This window comes from Rhinatrema bivittatum, chromosome 11 (assembly GCF_901001135.1).
Source record: "Rhinatrema bivittatum chromosome 11, aRhiBiv1.1, whole genome shotgun sequence".
Taxonomy (NCBI): Eukaryota; Metazoa; Chordata; class Amphibia; order Gymnophiona; family Rhinatrematidae; genus Rhinatrema; species Rhinatrema bivittatum.
Window position 1 is genome coordinate 89468201 of NC_042625.1, and position 14984 is coordinate 89483184.

Sequence of the window (14984 nt, forward strand, 5' to 3'; positions counted from 1 at the left end):
GGATTCAGTGTATGGTGGATAGACAGGGTTGCCAAATGGCTTCATGTCCATGGTAACAGATAATCCAACTCCGGTTTTACCCCACTGCATGCAGGGACTTGTAGTTCTGATTTTCTTAGGCCAATCAATGGGACAATCAGAACTACAAATCCCAGCGTGTTTAGACCAGGACTGGAACAGCCTGACCCTTATGACACGACAGGAGGGGAGGATCGGAGAAGGGCTGCCACTGGGGAGATGAGTCTCGGCTTTCTTTTTAAAAAGAAGAAGGAAAATGAATGCAATCCCATTTGCAGTACTTTATTTATCATTTACTCAATCTTATATTCCACTGCTTCCAAGTAATTGTTTGCAGTGGATCATAAGCAAATATTCACAATCGAAAATTAAACAAACAATGCCTTATTTCTGGATTAAGCAGTAGTTTCCTGCTGCTCATTTTGTCTTCCAGTATAATCAGAACAGGCGTCTCCACTGGCAGCACCATGTGTGGACTCCAAAAGCAGAGCCCACCCTGACTAGGGGGCTGGGGGTTTACCCTCCCCCTGAAGCGAAGCAGATGGTGGCGTCCCCTTTAAAAATCACAGTGGCTTCCTGCTCTCCATGGCAAGGAGAAGGTTTGCATGGCAGTCTCTCCTTCAAAGCTGCCGCCATGGCCGTGGCAGTGTCACTGTGTGACCCCTACAGCTCACATGTCCTGTTTATTGGGTGTACAGTGGCATGAGCCATAGTCCTCAGTCAAGGGACGTTTCCCTCCAGAGTCTGGACATCACTGTTCTGTGTAGGAGCAGCAGAATGCAAACTCCCCAGCTCTGCTCCCTGTTTCTGATTAATGTCGTTATTTCTTACGTACATTCCTCACATAAATAATTGATTCTTATTATAACAATGGGGAGGTGGTGGCAGGGAAAAAGAGCAACCAGGGGGAGAGAAGGGGCCCGAGGGAAGAAGCAAGAGCAGTGGGTGAGAGGAAGAGGCGGTGGGGATAGTAGGTGAGAGGAGGAGCTGAAGGGTAAGGATGGTGGAGAGAGAGAGAGATGCAGTGCTAAATGGGGGAGAGGAGAGGGCTGAGAGCAGGGGGAAGGGGCTGGTGGGAATGTGAGAGAGAAAGGGACTGGGGGACAGGAATAAAGAGGAGGAGGCTGAGGAGAGAGAAGAGCGACCTGCCCCCCACAAGAGAAACCATGACGGCTCGGTGGCCCCTCTGCTGGCACTGCTGGGCCTGCAGCCTTATTCTTGTGGAAGGTGGGTAGTGGTGGGAGCAAGAGGGAGAGATTGTGAGAAGGAGGGGTGAGAGAGCAAGAGGTGGGTAAGAGAAGTGGGGCCGAAGGGAGAGGGGGAGGTGGGGCAAGAGGAGAGGGAAAGGATGGGGAGAGAAGAGGCTGAGTGGAGAGGACAAGGCAGCGGTGAAGGGGAAGAGGCAGTGGGAATAGGAGGAGAGTGCAGAGGCTAAAGGGGGGATGGGAAGAGATGTGGAGTGTGACTGAGAGGGAAGAGAGGGCTAAAAGCAGGGGAGACAGGAGGGGGCTGAGAGGTGCAAATCCCCTCCTTTCTTTTCCTGACCACCACACCCTTTCCCTTGCTCTCTGACCTCTTTTCCCCCCAACCCTTCAGCACCCCACCTCACTCCTCCATCCGCCTTTTCTCCTTTCAGCCTCTCCTCTTTCCTATCCCCATCTGCTATTGCTCCCCATCATCTCTCTTCAGCCTCCCTCCTCCATCGCTCCTTCCCAGCCTCTCCTCTTCTTTTCTGCTCCTACCCCAACCCTCCTCTTCCTCTCTTTCCCTTCTGATCCCACCCCTTCCGCTTGCTCTCTTCCAACTAACCCCCACCTCCTGCTCCCCAACTCTCTCAGTCCTCCTTCCTCCACCCCATCCTAGTGGTCTGACTCCCCTCCCCCCCCCCCCCCCTGCGAAATGCAGGTCTGGTGATGGAAGTGGCAGCCCAGAAGGCCGGTCCTGCAGCCCGGGGCAGCTGCAGCTCGAGCAGGAACAGGAAGTGCCCACAGCAGCAGAAGCAAGGAAGGGGGGGGTCATGGCTGTGAAGAGGGACCATGTGCTTTACTGCTGCTTCTCTGAGCCTTCTCACTGCATCTGTCTCAATCAAGCGGCAGGGAAAGGGGAGAATCAGGGAGGAGTCGTCGCGGCCTGATCAGCACTGGACAGACATGGTGCTTGTCGGTCAAAGGTTGGTGGGGCCATGGCCCCTGTGGCCCACCCCATTCTGATGCCTATGGTTGTGTGATGAGTGAGACTCCCTCCCTTCAGGGGCTGCATTACATTCGCTCCCCCCCCTACCCCTGCACACCATCTGATACTCCCTTCACCTGATGTGCATCTCGGCTTTCCCCTCCATGAGTTTATTTGCAAACACCATACGTGAGGATATAAGACACTCATTCAGGATTCTGCCTCTTTTTAACCTTTCTCCAGTCCTCATGTAGGATATTTGTTAGATCACAGCCACACATCTACACATGGTGAACAATGCTGCATTTCTAGACCTTACCTTGCCTGCTTATCAGCCTCACTTCAAACTGTTCTTAAGTAACAGAAAGCTACTCTGTTAGGTTGAAGTAAAATTACATTAAACTGGCCAACACATCTTACCTGTGCAGTAGACTTCAGAGAAAGCCGAGCCTAAATACTTGTAGACAAAGTAACCATTTGGACAAGCTTTGATGGGGACTGACCCGCTCTTAATGCAGCCGCTCGCTGTGTTCCTGTATAAGGACTGGGTCACTATTCCATCTCCCAGGGCGGGATGGTTGCCATTCAGGCTGTAAGGTTGTGCAGATCCACATTTCAAGGAGCCAACGCAGCCCTCCTTCATCGTATTACCCGAGGTCCCATTCCACCGGGTCCAGCCCACAAGGAACTGATCAGTTTGGAATATGCCTCTGGAGTTAGTAGTGGCCAGTCTGCTTGTACCATTCAGTATGGTATAGTGGTCACAGGGGTCACCGCACTGCTCTACGCCATTGATCTTCAGGCAGTCCTGGTCCCCGCTGCATGGCCCGCTCGCCCCACATGGCACGTTGGAAGCCGGGGAGCAGATGTACGCACCAACGCTGTTCTTGCAGGTGGAGGAAGGGGTGCACTGGTTCAAGATGCTGTTTGCACACTCGTTCACATCCACGCAGAATTTTAAGTTTTTGTCATAAGACCAGCCCTGGGGGCAGCAGGTCAAGCCCGGTAACTGCATAGAACAGGACGCATGTGACGTGCAGTTGATTCCGTTGCCGACCACGAATTCCTTGCATATACAGGTAGGGAAGCCATCCTGCGTGGGGCAGTCAGCGTAAGGGTGGCAATATCTGCAGTTTTCCACATCTGCAGTGGAGGGAAAAGAAATCAAATAAGATACAGGGCAGGGACTTCCCACCTGCAGTGCCTTCTCCTCTGGAGTTACTGCCGAATGCCCTTCCTTTAGGAGTCCAGCACTGTTGCTCTTTTTCACTGGGGCTCGCAGAGACTGCACTGCTTTCAGCCATGTCTGAAACCTGCCTTCAAATCAGAGACCAAAATGTGTTTTCTCCAAAGGAGAGGGGAGGGAATACTGTTTCCCTCCAAACATCTGCTGGCCTTCACTCTCACTAGAAAATAACTATTAACTGATTTCTTATTACTGCCGCCTCGAAACCTTTGCAGGCAAGTCATGACAATAAGAGTAACAATTCACAGAGAAGTAAAACAATATAAAACAGATACGACTGGCACCCTGCACTCAATAAATCTTTCTGAAAATAAAGAAAGCTGAAGAGCCCCCGCCCTCCCCACCTAGGTTTTCACTGGCTGCATCGCTGGCCTGTTCACTGTCCCCAGGTCCCCTGTTTAGATTTATTGATGTAAGGAGCCTTGGATGAGGGCACCAAATATAAACAGAAGCAAATAACATATATTTGTAAATCAAAGTGGCTCCATTAGAAAGTAAGAACCACTGGCAGCTCAGGGAAGTGCTGGAGCCCAGAGTCACACAGAGCAGGAATGGAAGGATTTGGGTCTTGGGGCAGCTGCACGGGATGAAGGGCAGGCATGGATGTTGGTGCCTGGGTGTTTGAGGGCATTAATGGGGCACCTGCATGCTCCAAATATCTTTTTCATTCAAGATTATGATGAGCATTGCCTTTGTTTGCCTACTCACTCCCAAATGTCTGCTTTTACAAGAGCTGCTTCTTCAGGCTGTCCCTCACCACCACCATTCACCTCCCCAGAGGTATCGGGCCCTATTTGTATTGCTCAACTCAAAGGTCTTTCCCATCAGTGCAATCTCACTGTGGGTACCAAAGAGTAGGTAGCACTCAGGAGCTTAACCATAGCCAAAAAGTATTGAATGAGACCCAAAATGAAGGGAGTGGTGGAGACACCCCCACCCGAAATTCATTTCCAAGTGAAGAAAGAACCAGAAGAGATTAGAGCAGCGCAGGGCACCGGAGGGCAAGGATGCAGAATTTCCAGCAGCTGCACCAGCGTCAGCGGGAAACAGAGAGAGAACAGGTTCATCCAGCAATAGCCTGCCAGCCGGATCAGGTCTTGTGCCACCAGAAGCAAGAAAGCAACCCTTCTAAGCCGGCAGAGAGAGAGGCAGCCCAGGCTGCTAGCACAGCCCCTGTCCCCCTGCAGCTTTCTCTCCATGTGGAAAAATACCTACATGTCTTTGCTGAAAAAAAGAAGAAAAAACTAATTAGTAACTTTGCTATATATAAATACAGAGTGAAAAGACAATCCAGGATTGTCCTACAGAGAGTACATAGACCTGGGGAGGGAGACTTTCAAATGATTGCACCTGAGTAACTGGTTCTCATAGGTCAGCAAGCCCCGCATACATTTAAAAAAGCTTCTCATACAACTTGAACTCCCTATGTGAGCTCTACACATGAATAGGTGCTCTGTGTGATATTTCTTATGGCATAAGAGATGCCTTCTCATCCTGGTTAGAGAGAGAATATGAAACTGAGAATATCTCTTTACTCCAACCATGCCAAGCCATCATCACTCATGCTCAGAGCAGCTATTACCCAACTATAGAGCGCTCATGCACGTCGCTATCATTTCTTTCTATTGATAAAAGAATGGGGGAACTGTTCCTCCCCATTTCTTCCCTCCCTCCCCCCTCCCACCTTGTGCAGGCCGCAGTCCGTTGCATGAGGACAACTGCAGATCCTCTACCTAAGCCCCAGTCTCTCGCAATCCCTGCGGCCGAGCTGATCATCCACCTGAGAATTTTTCCTCTTCTGGTTTCACAGCAATTGAGGCTTGATAGACATGGACTTTCCAGCTTGCTTTCAACTCTCCCCCACCCCTCAAGCTCACCTCTCCCAAAGAAACAGATTTCTGTAAAGTAACACTTACGTTTCACACATTTATCTGAAAAATTAAAAATAATAGAATGTCATTAGTCAAGAGGGACAAGGATATTAGTCCAAGTTATATAAGCTCTCTCTGTTGTGACTGACAAGGCTGGGACCTGATCCTTATCCCCAGGGATGAATTTGCAACTCACAACCAAGATGGTTTCAGATAGATCACTGGGCTTACAGCATTACAGTTGTAATTCACCAAGGTCCAATATCCAGCGAGATCTGAGCGTCTCAGGAAGGAATCAGCAGTCCAGATCCTGCAGGACGATCCTTTCGCCCAGCACAGCAGCTAAACCTAATCCGCCTCATTTCACCATGGCCCTAGAGGCATTCTCGGAGGCCAGGGAGATCTGAGCTTTAGGTCCAAGGCAAGTTTTGCTGACCCCAAAATGTTGGCACTTAGGGCAAACCCTGGTTATGCTAATGGAAGCACTGACCTTGCTTAGCTGGCAAGGGCTGATTTCCGGCACTCCTCAGCTACGTTTAATGGCTAACTGTGAATGATCAAATTTCAGGCCTAAATTTCCTTTCATTGGGCTACCCAAGAAGCTAATGGTGCAGCTAGGGAAATGGCAGGGGTCAAATATAATAACCACATCACATCTGTGTTACCATCTCTGCATTAGCTCCCTATTGAAGAAAGACTTAAATTCAAGTTCTTATCATCGCAGCAGGATAACTTCTAGGGATGTGCATTCATTCATTGCTTCCATTTCTGTACCTCGCTGACGTTCTAGTACAGGCGGAAAACTGAATATTATGCGCATAACTCATTGTAAAAAAAAACCACAGGCATAATATCCATTGTTCATGTGCACTAGAACGTCAGCGAGGTATGCGCGTACCTGCCGAAATGGAAGAAACAAATCCACAGCCCTAATAATTTCCCTGTTACAGATTATATTGATATTTAAGTTCCAACTAGGTGGCTATGCACTGAGGGTGAAAATTAGCTTAGGATACCTCATCCTCAGTGCTGGTGCGAGGGTCTGCAGCCGCCCTAGGCAGTGATGTCACCGTGTCATGTGGTGTGTCCTCTCTCTCTCTCCCCTACCCCGAACTGCCAAGATCACATACTGTGCACCTCCATGCCTTCTGCCCAATGTCTCCTTGTCTCCTGCTCGAGAAACCATACATACGCCTCTATCGCTCTTATCCCTCCTTCATGCATTTGAAAAATGGCGGCCTCGTGTCCACCTACAGTGCCCCACCCACTTCTGACACCCTGGCAGTTGTCTAGTCCTGCCTAATACGTGAGCTGGCCTTGCTCATACTGCAAGTTGTGAATCACAGCAAACTAGAATGATGGCTTTTCCCCCAAATTGGTGCAGTACTCCCCTGTCCTGACAGCATATGAAGATGATAACATTTTCAGAAAGCAACTCAAATCTAATTTTTTAAAGCAGATTTATGCTGTTTGTTTTGTAATGTGACTTTATCATGTTATGTTTTTGTTAAACATGTTATATATGGTTTTGATGTGTTTATGAGTGTTGTTCTATAATCTGCAGTGATCAATTTGCAATTGGATTTAACGGACTATCAGTATACTAAATAAATCTGGCTGGTAAAGTTTGGGTCAAATTAGATTTTTGTGAATTTTCAGCTTGCAGCCCTTGCTGGCTTGGTTGCAGATGAGAATGCACGTTACCTTAGCCGGCTCACACTGAGAATTAGATCTAAAATTGCCCCCTCTCTCATAAGTTCCTGAACCAATTACTCCATAAAACTGTTATTTATTACATCCAGGAACTTTCTCTCTCTCTAGCATGCCCTGATGTTACATTTGCCCAGTCAATATTTGGGTAATTGAAATCTCCCATTATTACTGCACTACCAGTTTGGTTGGCTTCCCTAATTTCTTTTAGCATTTCACTGTCTGTCTCATCATTTTTGGCCAGGTGGTCAGTAGTATACACCTATTACTATACTCTTCCCCAACACACAAGGGATTTATACCTATAAAGATTCAATTGTGCATTTAGTTTATTGCAGCATCTTTATCCTTTGGACTCTATGCCCTCCCAGACATAAAGCACCACACCCCCACCAAGTTGCTCCTCTCTATCATTGCGATATAATTTGTACCCTGGTATAGCACTGTCCCATTGGTTATCCTCTTTCCATCATGTCTCTGAGATGTCAATGTCATCATTCACTGCTATACACTCTTAACTCTCCCATCTTACTTCTTAGACTTCTGGCATTAGCATACAAACATTTCAAAGTGTGTTTTTTGTTTGCATTTACATTCTGCTTTTTAGTTGACAGGGATAAATTGGAATCTTTTAGCTGAGGTGAGTTTTTAATTACTGGCACTTGGACACTTTTCTTATTATTGGAACCTCTCTGTTGGGATGCCCTAACTCTAATGCTTCATTAGTATCCTTTGAAGATACCTCCCTCCGAACCATGCGCTGCTGAGTGACTGTTGGCTTTCCCCCTTGTTCTAGTTTAAAAGCTGCTTTATCTCCTTTTTAAAGGTTAGCGCCAGCAGCCTGGTTCCAGTCTGGTTAAGGTGGACCCCATCTCTTCAGAAAAGACTCCCCCTTCCCCAAAAGGTTCCCCAGTTCCTAACAAAACTGAATCCCTTTTCCCTGCACCATCGTCTCATCCATGCATTGAGTCTCCAGAGCTCTGCCTGCCTGTGGGATCCTGCATGTGGAACAGGGACCACTTCAGAGAATGCTATCCTAGATATCTTTTGACACTGTTGATCACTACCTACTCCTTGATACTCTGTCCTTGCTTGGATTTCGGGACTCTGTCCTCTTTTAGTTCTGTTCTTACCTCTCCATTCACACTTTTAGCGTTTCCTCTGGTGGTTGCTCCTCTACTGCCATTCCACTGTCAATTGGTGAGCCTCCGGGCTCCACCCTGGGTCCTCTTCTCTTCTCACTATATACTTGTTCCCTTGGTGCTCTGATTTCCTCTCATGGCTTTCAATATCATTTTTATGCTGCTGACTCCCAGATCTATCTATGTACACCAGAAACTTCACCAGAAATCCAGTCTCAGATCTTGGCCTGCCCTGTCTGACATTGCTGCCTGGATGGCCCGCCACCACCTTAAACTCAAAATGGCCAAGACGTAGCTCCTTATCTTTCCTCCCAAGCCCACCTCCCCTCTTCCTCCTTGCTCTGTTTCTGTGGATAACATGGTCATCATCCCGGTCCCATCAGCTCGTAACCTTGGCGTCCTCTTAGACTCCTCTCTCTCCTTCTCTACGCATGTCCAGAACACTGTTAAAACATGTTTCTTTCTTTATAACATTGCCAAAATCCACCCTTTCCTTTCTGAACACACAACCAGAACCCTTATCCACTCTCTCTTCTCCTACTGCTTAGACTATTGCAACCTGCTCCTCACAGGTCTCCTGGCAAGCCATCTCTCTCCACTGCAATCTGTCCTAAATTCAGCTGTGTGACTTATCTTTCACCAAGGTTGCTATGCACCCATAACCCCTCTCCTGAAGTCACTGTATTGGCTCCCTATCTTCTCCTATATACAGTTCAAACTCCTCTTTCTCACCTACAAATGCTTTTGCTCTGCAGCACCTCACTACCTCTCCTCTCTTATCTCTCTCTACACCCCTCCTCGTGCACGCCACTCATGGGATAAGCCACTCCTATCCGTGCCCTTCTCCTCTACTGCCAATTCCTGACTCCGTGCTTTGCACCTGGCTGCCCCGTGTGCTTGGAATAGTCTTCCTGAACTGGTGAGTCATGCTCTCTCTCTTGCCATGTTTAAATCCCTTCTAAAGACCCACCTTTCTGAAACGGCTTTTAAATCTTATGCCTGATTGTCTGCTTTTAGTCTTGATTAACTTTCTTTTCTTTTAACCAAGTCACTTGCTCTGTATGTTTGTCTTAATAGATTGTAAGCTCTATTGAGAAGGGACTGCCTTTTTGTATGTTTGTACAGTGCTGTGTATGTCATATAATGCTATAGAAATGTTAAGCAGTAGTAGTAGTAATAGTAGGTGTTGTATTTCAGCTTTCTATCTAACAACCTAAATTTGGCTTTCCAGAGCCTCCCTCCCACATTTTCCTATGGCTTTGATGCCCAGATGTACCATGACAGCCAGCTCTTCCCCAGCACTGTCTAATAGCCTATCTAAGTGATGCATGAGGTCCACCACCTTTGCACCAGGTAGGCATGTTACAGGCAATCCTCATGCCCACCAATCACCCAGCTGTCTACATTCCTAATAATCGTATTGCCAACTATGACAGTTGACCTAACCCAACCCTCCTGGGCAGTAGCCCTGGAAGACTCATCCTCGGTGCGAGAGGACAATGCATCACCTGGAGAGCAGGACCTTGCTACATGATCATTTCCTGCTGCACCAGGTTGATGCTCTCTGACCAGGAGACCTTCCTCCTCCAAGGAAGCACCAGGGCTGCCAGACTGGAGTTGGAACTTGGCTACTATATCCCTGAAGGTTTCATCTATATACCTCTCTGTCTCCTTCATCTCCTCCAGGTCTGCCGCTTTAGCAGAAACAAAATGAAAATTTGCTGTCATTTCCAATTAGAAATGACACAAAAATATGTTGTTGTTTTCAATTTAATTTTAAATAACTGCAAATCAGTATATGAATGTAACTCACCTTGAGCTACAAGGCATGAGCTGAATCGAAATAAATAAACAAGAAGTGACAAGGAAGCAGAAAGTGAAAAGGCATTAATGAATGACAGCAAGGCTGTTACTCACCACCACATGCTTGTAAATGGGCCCTTTGGAAGGAGCAGATGAACAGGACGATTCCCAAAAACGCCTTCATTCTCCTGATAACTCTTTTTCAGGTTTCACCTAACATGCAAATTATTGCAACATCAATTAACCCAGCAGAGTGTTAATATGTTTTGCACAGCATTTCCAAAAAAGTTCAAGCAGCCATCTCCTGGGTGGGTGCCTATGTCTCACGGGGCAGCAACAGACTTGAAGAAACGGTGGGTTAGATTTAGCAAATTACTTTATCAGCTGAATGCTGGGATGCATCTGATTCTTTCCAGAACATGGTCTTGCACAGGAGAATGGCAGCAGATCCTCCACTGCGCAAAAGCAGGGAAAGGTTATCACTTTCTTTAACTCGGCAATTTCACACTGCTCCTTTGAGCCTCCAGCTCAATCGGACCCAGGGCCGAGATCTGGCACTATTTCCTTTGCCTCCCTCCCTTATTTAATACCTCCCCTCCACCCCCCACCAGCATCCTCCATTTGTACCCAATCGGGTCACTGCAGCGCGAGTCCTGTGCTGGGCTCACAAAATGCTGCAATCAAAACCCTGAATCTGTCCATTGGGTGTCACCTTTGAGCAATGACCATGAATCCCTCTCCCCCACTTCTACCCCACTACTCCTGCACCCCCTGGGGTTTGGGACTCTTGTGTTTGCAGTATCCGCAATCCCAGCTCACCCACAGAAAGAAAGACCTTATTTGGGGATGAAACTAGGAACCTTCTGCATGCCACTCCACCAGCCTAAATGTTATCACTCATGAGATTTAGGTCATATCAGCACAGAATTTGTGGGCTTTTCAAAATAAATCATTGAATTTGAAGTCTGCTGCAAAATACTGGAGTCTGCATGGAAAGGCCAATTCTGATTGTAGGCTCACAAGACTGATTTCTGGTATTTGGATTGTGGCATAAAGCAGGGCAAGTTTCAAAGCCTTTTAGCCAGATAATTAACTATTTACTCAGTTAACTGACTGTTGGAAAATTACTCTCAATCTTACTAAAAGGACCTGCAGGTTTCCGTAGCAAGCAGACTTTTAGCTGGATTGAGAGGTGGCATTCCAGGGTGTGAGCTTTCAGTGAGATCAGAAAATAACACATGGAGCTTGCATTTACTCTCAATCTTACTAAAAGGACCTGCAGGTTTCCGAAGCACGCAGACTTTTAGCTGGATTGAGAGATGGCATTCCAGGGTGTGAGCTTTCAGTGAGATCAGAAAATAACACATGGAGATTGCATTTACAAATCTGCACACATTTTCTTTCCATAGTAAGTTTACTCACAGAAAAAGTAGGTGCAAAAGTCTGTGGCGTCTGTGTATCAGTGGACAGGGTTCAGAGGGAACGTGCACACGTTAACAAGCAAGTGTGGATGATCCCTCTTGGTTGAAGTAATTTAATATTCAGCTAGAATAACAAGGTAAGTGCATTACATCAAGCAAAGGCTGAAGAATAACTTAGAAAGGTTGTAAGGTCCTGTAGAATAAAACATCTGACTCTTTCTCTATCTCTCTTCCCCCCATCCCTCTCTTTGTCTCTCCCCCTTTCTCTGTGACTCCGATGCAGATTCAGGAAGTTTTCTTGTAGGGATAATTTGAATATGCGTTGCCAATGTAATGCATAAACACTGATAAAATAAGAAAGAGTTAAATACATAAGAGTTGTAATTAAAGTAAAATAAAATTACAAAGTAAGGACAAGAATGGGACAATTCCCAGATTTTGGAGCTGCTCAGCATTGCCTCTGGCCTGATTATGATTCTGCCTCCCGCTCGCTCTGTCCCCCTCCATCCACATTCTCTGTCTCTCTCAATCTTTCTTTCTCATTCTCCCCTCTCTCTTACCTTCTCCTCTTCTTGCACCTTTCCTTTTCTTTCCGAGCCTGTCTCTCCTTTCCCCTTCCTTTTCTTCTTTTATTGTAATATAATTTTGTTTTATCAGCGTGGCATCTACAACACTATTAGAGTCATAAATCTAGAAGATTAACAGAACCATTTTATGGTTTCTGACGTGAGATATCACTTTAAATGCAATAATCATTCTCCTTTCACTCTTATCCTTCTAGTTTAATCTCTCCCTCCCTCTTCCCTACTCTCTCACCTTCTCCTTGCTTCGTGTCCCCCAAGAGCTGGCACTAGGAATTATTTTGGCTCCGTCCCAGAGCTCCAAGCTCAGGTGGTTCTGGTAAGTCCTACCCGGAAGCAAACGAGTTCTCTCTTCACACAGAAACTACAGAAAGGGCGCAGGCTTCAAGACCTCGGCACCGTGGGCAATAAAACAGGTATTGTGACTTCATGGGATAGTGACTGAAAGCTAATGGGAGGCCCAGGGATGGGCTGGAGGCCGAGATGTTCCTGTTCTTTACTCTGGGGCTTAATAATGCGCGTGTGATTCATTGTATCAGAGACTGTAGAGCCGCAACAATGGATTGGGAACCGGGACGCCTACCTCCACCTCTGACCCAAGCTGTGACCTTGGGCGAGTCACTTGTAAGGCAATTCCCATTTATCCGCGTAAAATGACCAGACTAGAAGTTTCCCTCCTCACATGCAGCTGAAAGGGCCGCATGCGTGTGGGCTCCAGGATGCACATGTGTTTATTCATGGGAAAAAGAGGCGCCCCTAGGGGCGGATTGAGGTCAGGGAAGAAAACAGCCCGTGTCTATTTTATCTGCAGACATACGTTTGCTATTTTACCCTCCCACCTTCTTCCTTGTTTACGTCATCCACACAAAGAGCAGATTTGCAGGTTACCGATGCTTTTAATGCATGCAGTTTGCACTTCTCCTTTTTATATTTGTCTGTTTATTGATATTTTCATTAAAATACTTGAACAAAGAAAAAGTGAATGAACAAATTCCTTAAATACGATAACTGCATTCATATTTGAAAACATATCAGCAACATCTTAATGTACATTAGGTAATTTTGTGAATAATTCTTAAAAAGATCCCATCCCCCAGAGTAAGTCCCACCCTATCCCTAACTTGATATTGAACTTCTCTTAGATTATCATTCATCTGTAGTACTAATTTTGCGCTGAGATATTTTGCCCCTGAACTGGATGCCTAACTCTTACAGACAAGGACATTCATGAAAGGTTTTCAAATGCTTTGGAAATTTGCCCACTTTCTATTGATGACATCCATTCCATTACCAGCACATTATATAGTTGGCATTTCCATACTTCACCACCTAGTCAAGTGTTCTCCACTCTTTTGATCATTATACACTTTTGGGCTATAATCATGCTTTCGCGATTTAACAAGTAATTATTTTTATTTAAAGAAGCCAAGCTTGTGGCTTGATCAAAGACACACGATAGGATAGAATTGATAAGTGAGCAATTCATCATTACATTTACAGTTGCTACAATTTGATTTCAAAAATTGGAAATTTTAGGACATTCTCATATACAATGACTTGCATTTGTTACACATTGCAGAGGGGATAATTCCTGCTTTAAAGGCGTTAACTGGGTGAATAGAGAACTTTTGTTCACAATTTTGTAATGGATTTCCCAGAGCAATGCATTCTCCATTACCTTTTTTGCAAGGTAGGACCCCTTCCATCTCACAACTATATTGGATGATGGCTCGACCAGCTGGTGGCTGTTTAGAAACTTACAGCTGAATTTTCAAAAGGCTGCCCATGCAAAACCCGGGAGATATGCATGTGGCCGGGACGTGCGCTCGCCAAGCGCATTTTAGAAATGGCCCGGCTACACGCGTATTTCCCGGTATGCGCAGAAGTGCTGGGGGCTGAATGGGACGGTGCCATTTTGTGCTGTCCCAGGAAAGCGCATGCCGGCAGCCGGCTGGCGCACACAACTTACATCTGCTCCTTAGAGCACGTAAGTATTAAAAGAAAAAAATTTAGAGGAGCTAGCGTAGGTTTAGGGATCAGGGAAGAGAGGGGAAAAGGGAGAAAGGTTACGTAAGGGATAGGAAAGATTCCTCCCAGTTCACTCATTAATGGGAAGGGGACTGGAGTAGGCCTACTCGTGTCGCCGTGCGTTTTTTTTTAATTGCCCCCCCCCCCCCCGTGTGTGAGAGTCACGACCCACCCACACGTGCACAAGCCGATATTAAAATCATATTTTATAGCATGCACGCATCATCGCACGCATGTTATAAAATTGCCACGTCCATGTGCACGCGCCAGGAACCGCGCACACATGGACACCCGTGCACTTGTTTTAAAATCTAACCCCTCATAGACGTGAGCGATAGAAAGGCTTCGCTCTGCATTCCTGAGGAGCAACTCATCAAATTCATTTTGAGCAAAACCAGTGGAGCTTTCACCTCATATGGAATCAAGGTAATGCCTAATTTGTAGAAATGCAAAGAACTCTTTATCTGAAATATCAAAACATTTTCTTAGTACTAGAAAGGAGTGCATCAAATTTCCCTCGGCTGGAACTCGCTCATTTGTGGGTTTTTTCATTTGCTCATTTGTGGCATTGCCTCTAAAAGGAATAAATTTAAAGCACCAAGGAGACAACTGCAGAAGACTGAGTTCCAAGCCCATCTCAATGGTAGTATTAGAGGGCTCATTGGCTGCGTGATCTGGATGACAAAAGAGACAGCGGTCAATAAGCAGTTCCTGTGGATTTAAAGACTCTCACAAGCAGCCTATGGCTGAATCTATCTGAGGTTTAAAAGATAAATTGCCTAATCCCTTGTTGGATCTCTTTTTGGGAAATGGGTGCACTTACATTTTCAAGAGCCTCTGAAGGAAACGGAGGCAGGGTCAGATTAAAGAGGAAGCCTCCCTGGGCCAAACTGTCCGTCTCATTCTGAAGTTACAAATCTGCCTCAGCTATTTGTTTATCTAAATGAGTGCGCAACCCCTGGGCCCCTTTAATGACCGGTATAAACCTACAT

General features: G+C 46.3%; 1 protein-coding gene across 1 annotated transcript in view; it reads right to left on the bottom strand.

The window, feature by feature from the left end:
- LOC115100570 (mucin-2-like) overlaps nt 1-14984 on the bottom strand; it is a 102375-nt gene that overhangs the window by 71392 nt on the left and 15999 nt on the right. Inside the window, exons 4-8 of the mRNA XM_029619088.1 lie at nt 11385-11507; nt 10077-10175; nt 5353-5367; nt 4652-4660; nt 2611-3333 (exon numbers count right to left, since the gene is read on the bottom strand). Coding sequence (XP_029474948.1) covers nt 2611-3333; nt 4652-4660; nt 5353-5367; nt 10077-10146 — 817 coding nt within the window. The 5' untranslated portion in view covers nt 10147-10175; nt 11385-11507. The remainder of the gene's footprint in view (nt 1-2610; nt 3334-4651; nt 4661-5352; nt 5368-10076; nt 10176-11384; nt 11508-14984) is intronic.